At 34.8% G+C, this 7,349-nt stretch overlaps 1 protein-coding gene across 1 annotated transcript in view; it reads left to right on the forward strand.

The window, feature by feature from the left end:
- The window catches only part of LOC106868551 (syntaxin-18), a 14,376-nt gene extending 11,681 nt beyond the window's left edge, over positions 1-2,695 (forward strand). Inside the window, exons 11-12 of the mRNA XM_014913860.2 lie at positions 579-659; positions 1,625-2,695. Of these exons, the coding sequence (XP_014769346.1) occupies positions 579-659; positions 1,625-1,720 (177 nt within the window). The 3' untranslated portion in view covers positions 1,721-2,695. The remainder of the gene's footprint in view (positions 1-578; positions 660-1,624) is intronic.
- Positions 2,696-7,349: the final 4,654 nt, after the last annotated feature.

The following is a 7,349-nucleotide window of genomic DNA, read 5'->3' on the forward strand; positions in this document are numbered from 1 at the left end:
GGGTCTGTTAGAGACTATATACATTGGGTTACATTTTCCTATGTGTCTTTTTCTTTTTTGCAGATGGTAACATATGATTTGTTACTAGCAATAAAGTGGCTACATAGAGGTCCCCTTAGCTCAAATGAAGGGACGTATAACTTTCACTTTCTTGCCTTTAACCCTCCAACGCGGAGTATAGGCCATTTATAATTGAATTCCATGTCGCATAATTTTTCGCTTCTGTACTTATACTCTGCCATGAATGTCCCCCTTTCTCTAGCTTCTTTTGTGTTGATCTACACCACGAGTTCTTAAGCCTACCCCTCTTTCTATATCCATCCGGATTCCACTGTATAGCACTTTTCGCTACATTTGGTGTGTCCTTTCTAATTGTGTTACCAATCCACTTCCACTTTTTCTTAAATATTTGCTCCCTAATCGAAACTTGATTCGTTCTTTGCCATAGTTCCATATTGCTTATGTGTTCGGGCCATCTGATTTTAAGTATACTACGCAAGCACCTGTTGGGACATATAACGAGTGTGTTTCAATGATTAATAATATTAGTAATTATCTTTCATGCTTGGTGATTGCAGGAAAAGAAGATTGACCAAATATATAACACTGTAAGTGGTGCATCAGAAAATGTTACATCTGGAAATGAACAGATTCGAGAGGTAAGCCTATTATCTTATTTCAATCTGTGCGTGTGCGCTGTGTATGTGGAGCACTTTCTGTGATGTTAAGGCACCAAGTTAGTGATGACATTGGGCTCCGAGTTAAAACTGCGGCCAGAATCATTCTGTTTTTTGCTCTTGTTTTGGCTGCAGCAAGGTACATAACTCTGTTTGCTCCAGTTTCACCATTCTAATTTTTTTTAATCCAAAACAGTTATTGGTGGAAAGAAGGGCATCAAACTCTGGATGCATTTATTCCTACGAAACTAATCCTGCTCAGGAAAGCTTGATTAAATGAACATAAAAGAAACACAATATGTATGATGATACACACGCATGCACAATCACACACGTGGGTGGCAGAATTTGTAGTGACAAAATACTTACTAATCTTCGGATGTGTTCATTTAATTTTTACATTCAAGTATCATCATGCTTGAATTTGCCTTTCATCTTTCCAAGATCAGTATGATAAATACTAGTGCTCAAAGTAATCAACTATAACTAGAAGCAGTGCGCCAGTATGGTCACAGTCCTATCATTGAAACCATTAAAGAGATGATATATAGGTTATTTTGCAGTACTTAAATATACTTGCGCATATATATATATGTGCGTGTGTGTATAAAATATGTGAGTGTGTGTGTTTGTACAAAAGTTATAACACTGAAGAGTTCAAGGGAATCTCTTGATCATTAAACTATATGTTATAGTTTCATTTCATATGCATAGACATTTCGTGTGTGTGTGTGTGTGTGTATATATATATATGAAGTTTTATTGTTCACTCACCTGATACTTTGAGTTTTCCCTGTATAACCATTACTGAAAAAAGAAATATTTGTCTATAACTTACCCTGACTATATCAATTTTAGCTTTTAGTCTGTGTTAGAAATCATTATCGTTGCCATCATCTTCAAATTGATTCTTTTATGTCTTTTTTTTTTTTTTTTTCTTCACACAGGCCATGAAAAATAATGCTGGCTTCCGAGTATGGATATTATTCTTCCTTGTGGTCTGCACCTTTGCATTACTGTTTTTAGACTGGTACAATGACTGAGGCCTGCCACATACAGCAACAACAAGGACGCCGTCACCTTTCTGCCTTACTGTGATAACAACTTATGCTACCACCAGCACCACAACTATCTTCATCTACATCACCATATACACTCCCTTTTCTTCAACATTTTCAGATGAACAGCTTCTTGCTCAATTTAATATAATAATAAAGAGGATGATGATGATGATGGTCATGAAGGTGGTGATGATAATAATGATGAGGACAATGATTGTGGTGCTGGTGATGATGATGATGATGATGCAATATATTTCTGACAAAACCTCTTTCATTAATGACTTCTGCTGCTCTCTACTTTGTTATGCTATGTTCTCTTTCTCTGTCACGTTCTTATTCTAATCCTTCTTCTTTTTGTATCACTCCTCCCTCACAAATGTACTCTGCTCTATCTCATTATTTTTCTTTTTTGTTCCCTACTTATGTTTTCATCTCTCTCTCTCTCTCTCTCTCTCTCTCTCTCATGTGCCTTTTCTTTCAAAGGTCAATTATTAACCTCACAATCATTGTATAAGACATTGTGCTTGGATACTCTTAGTTGATTGAAGTTTTCCAACTTGCTATATTACACATGTGATACACTTCTGTACAGTGTTGTGGGGTAGTATTCAGTACTACAGACCAAATGGTCACAAATCCAAACCTTACCACTGTAGCCTTTGCACTACTACTTCCCCCATAAAAGGGGGCTTAACTCTGCTTGCCTCAGTTAGCCTGGCTGACAAAACAGGCTTTGTTCTTATTTCACTGATGACTTGGTAAATAGTTGGAATAGCATCCAGCTGTGAAAACTATAAAATCAAAATAATTAATAAAATTAAACATCTCTCATCTTAAGATGAATATGGAAAAAGAACATGTTAAACAGCACAAAAAAAAACTTTAAATAAATAAATCAAAATGTTTTTTTTCTCCTGTAGAAAAAAAGAACCTTTTGAATCTTACCCAAAACTGAAACTGTTGTTTATTTATTTATTGGTTTCAAATCTTCTCATGGTCAACTTTGCTTGTCATCCTTCCAGAGTTGATAAAATAATGTACCAGTCAAGTTCTGGAGTTGATAGTATTAACTAACCCACTTTCCTGAAAATTTGAAACCATTATTATTAATTTGTTTCTAACATAGAATATATACGTATATATATAAAGTGTTAGAAGTGCTGATCTCTGACTGTGGAGGGAACCTGTGGAAGAGGTAAATCCAAGAAGACATGGGTTCAGGTGGTAAAATATGATCTTTGGATGCTGAGTCTCATGGAGGCAATGAGAAGTGGTTGAGACTCTCAGCAATTTGCTGTGTTTAAGAAGACATGTCAAGCTAAGTGAAATTGTAGTCATGGCCAGTATCAATGACATGTAAAAAGACACCCATGCTGATGACACATAAAAGGCATCCATACTAGTGACACATAAAAGACACCAAGTACACTCTGTGGAGTGGTTGACTTTAGGAAGGACATCCAGCCATAGAAACCATGCTAAAACAGACTGGAGCTTGGTGCAGTTTACTAGTTCCAGTCAAGCCATCTAACCCATGTCAGCATGGAAAACGAATGCTAAATGATGATGATGATGATGATAAAGGAAAGAGAGTGATTACATAAAACCAGAGAAGTTGAGCACTCACAAACAGAAATGAAAGGAGAAAACATTAAAGGAAGAAACACAAAACCTAAACAAATCCAGCAATAACAACAAAGCTAAAAGTGATCATTAAAATAAGAGTGACCACATACAGAAATAAAACCATTACTAATTTAACAAGATTCTAATATTATTTATATTTCTTCACGGTCCTGGAAGCATGTACCACTTAAGCACAAAATCTCAATCAGCACTGTTAACATCATGCCAGCTTTTCCTCACCTCTTCTTTTGCTTCATGCTAGAATGGGTTGCATGAGTCTGTAATAGGTCAACCTGAAACATGTCTTGACGTGTCCAACCTTCATTGCTTGTGTAGTGTAGTGCTGGTTCTGTTGTCACATTCAATAGGGTGGTTGCTATTTACCTCCCACCACCTCAAATCAGCTTTAGTCAAGTAACCAGGTTTTTAAGATCAAATAGGTTCTAACCATAACCATTACCATCCTATCTATCTTTCACACATAACATACTGGACTACATAATTTAATGTAGGCTGTGGTTTAAAGGATATTTGATTGAACAGCCATGTTGGGGCTCATCAATAGAGTAACAGTCGTTTTTATTCAATCTAGGTTGAGCAGATCATCTCATTTTGTATATCTAGATCTATTACTGTTCAATATATCCTGTTTTTGAGGCTGGGATTTGAGATAGATTTGGTTTCTATTTCTAGAAACTACATAGGGGTTCCCTCTACATCTATAAATGTACTGCTGATGTACAGATTAAAACTATTTCAGTATAGAAACATTAATTTAGTTTGATATTACATATAAGCTAACAGTTAAGAGAAAAACATTAATGCACTTATAATTAAGTTTATTAGGTGACAAGGTTATTGTTCAACCCCTATGACAAAGGCATTCCAGCCATGACTTTCTCATTCTTTTTTAGACTGCTATGAATTAAAGGGGATTTGGCTACTATTTCTATCAAGTTAAGCAAGTGGCCTTGTAGAGGTTTGTTCCTTGTCTCAAGCTAATTTAGTTTGTAAGGTGACATATTGTCTTGTTTACTGTGACAACACAAGACTAATATTCATTGCATGTTGGGTGCCACTCTTTAGGTTGCTTATAAACAAAAGTGTATAGGGATGAGTCTAACTCCTTCAAAATCTGTAAAAATAGATGTATTGACTGATAATTAAGTCTAAAATGGTTTATTTTACTTTGATAGCAAAAGACTGGCAATGATTGAATGTGACTCCAAAATGACTATGACAACCAAAGATTCATCCATAGAAATTCAAGTGTAACTCCTCAAGACTTATTCTAACCTAGTTGTGTTAAATAAAACTCAAACCATCTTGCATAACAGAAGTAACAATGTTCAGTGTAACTCAAAAATATTTATGACAGAAGAAACTTTACTGTATTATCACACAGTTGGGCCTAAGATTAATTTTGAGAATCAATTCAAAAAAGTAAGGGGAAACTTTTCAAATATAAATAAAATGCAATTATACAAAAATAAACATTATTTTCCTTCTTACTGTTTCTTGTTTTGAAAAATAAAAATTTATTTTATGGTTTGTTATTCTTTATATTTTGAATTGCATAATCTTTTATGGAGCACCAACATTTTTTGAGTGCTTAGGGCCTTGATGGGTCTTAATCTGGCCATGTAAAAGTGTATCATCTTCAATAGAATTTCTTAATTTGTCGTACATGTATATTTTTGCCATTTTAATTGCTAGCATCAGTACCCAGTACGCCTAAGATATGGTATGGTAGGATAGGGTAGTAAAATATTTTAAATGAGGAGGGTTGTCGATGTGGAAGGAGAATGGCTAAACGGGGTCAATACAGAAGGGGAAGTGGCTAAAGGGGATCGATGGTCAAAAAAGTTTGGCAAATCCTGGGTCAAGTGATAGAAAGATGAGAAGGTACCAAAACTGTTGAGAATGGGGAGTAGCAGATGGAAACATTTTATATGAAGTAATATTAGCTATTGTAAGTACTAACTCAACACAGAAAAGAGAAACAGGTTTACTGTGCATACAACTATCATTCCCAAACTTTCGTTATATTCAACCACCAAGAAAAAAAAATCTAGTTGTCGCTGCTTTTTTGGTTTGTCTGCTTGAGTGTCAGCTCTGATATCTCAGAAGCTATTAAAGTCAAGAAACAAAATCAGTTACCTTCTACCCCAACCCACAAAAAAGAATTTATATCAGATAAGAGAAGTTCTAATAATTAGTCATGTAAAATATGTTCAAATACTGGGCATATGCTTAGAAAAATGTTCCCATGCATAGGTGCATAATGAAAGAATTTATTTATAATATATAACAGAAAAAAGTACATTCAAATATTCTTTTCTACTCTAGGCACAAGGCCCGAAATTTTTGGGGAGAGGGCCAATTGATTAGATCGACCTCAGTACTTAATTTATCGATCCTGAAAGGATGAAAAGCAAAATCGACCTTGGCAGAATTTGAACTCAGAACATAAAGACAGACGAAATACCGCTAAGCATTTTGCCAGCTCGCCATCTGAATATTATAGGCACAAGGCCTGAAACTTTAGGGGAGGGGGTAAGTTGATTACATGAACCCCAGTACTCAGCTGGCACTTATTTTACCAACCCCAAAAGGATGATAGGAAAAGTCAACCTAAACAGCATTTGAACTCAAAAACATAAAGAGTCAAAACAAATTGTGTCAAGCATTTTCTCTGACATGCTAGTGATTCTGCCAGCTCACCAACATAATAATAATAATAACAACAATTGTGGTTTCTATGATTAAGCACTTGACCAAATATTTTTGGGAATGGTAAGGTTGTTTATATTGATCATAATACTTGACTGGTATTTGTTTTAACAACACCAGAATGATGAAAAGTAAAGGTGACTTTGACAGCAATTGAACACAATATGTAATGAAATGTTGCATGTTATTTAATCTAGCACTCTAATGATTTTAATACTCAGCACCCTAATATCAGTAACAATAATAATAATAATTAATTCTTGTTTTATTGGCCACAATAACACCGATTATTAACACCGACAGAAATTGAAACAGGCAATTATAGTGACCTTAGTACCTGATGGATACTTTGTTGACTCTTGAAGGATGAAAGATAGCATTGGCTTTGATGAAATTTGAACTCAGAATGTAAGATGTAGAGAGCCTGAATAAATACTGCAAGGTATCTTGTTTAACACTAACAATTCTACCAATCCACCACCCTTAATATTTTCTAGGACAGATACAAGGCTTCAGATTTAAGGGAGAAGGGTGAGTTATTTTATTGATTCCAGTAATTGACTGGTTCTTTATATTTATATTGACCCCAGAAGAATGAAAGATAGTGCTTTGTTTTCTTGACAATGAAAGGATGAAAGGCAAAATTGACTTCAGCAGGATCTGAAATCAAAATGTATGGAGTTAGACAAAATATCACAAACCATTTTGGCTAGGCATGAGAGCAGAGTCTCACATACCAGCACAGGATTCAAATTTGGAACAAAAAAAAAATTAAAACTAAAAATACTAAAGTACAAAGATCTACCATTTCTGCCAACTTACCACTTTTCTCCCTTCTACAGTATTGATGGCTTCAATCATAATGATGCTCATAACCAGCAGCTGCTGTGATCAGTCAAGCATGGCATTACAACTTGAAAATCCTGGAGACATTATCCACTGAAGCCTGACTTTAATTTGCTAAATCACTTTCAACTTCCATTATTTTTGTTTTGTATTTTGTTACTGTAGTTGTAGATTTTGTCACATCATGCAAACTTGTAGTTTACATGCTTGCTTACCATCACCACCATCAACCCCATTCTTCAGCACATTTTTTTATTGTTTTCTTTTGCAATCAAACCCAATATGTTGAAAGGTACACCCATGAAGTTACATACGTACATACATACATACATACACATATGTATGCATGTATGTATATATGTGTGTGTGTGTGTATTTATGTATATATATATATATATATATATAT

This window comes from Octopus bimaculoides, chromosome 14 (assembly GCF_001194135.2).
Source record: "Octopus bimaculoides isolate UCB-OBI-ISO-001 chromosome 14, ASM119413v2, whole genome shotgun sequence".
NCBI classification, from domain to species: Eukaryota; Metazoa; Mollusca; class Cephalopoda; order Octopoda; family Octopodidae; genus Octopus; species Octopus bimaculoides.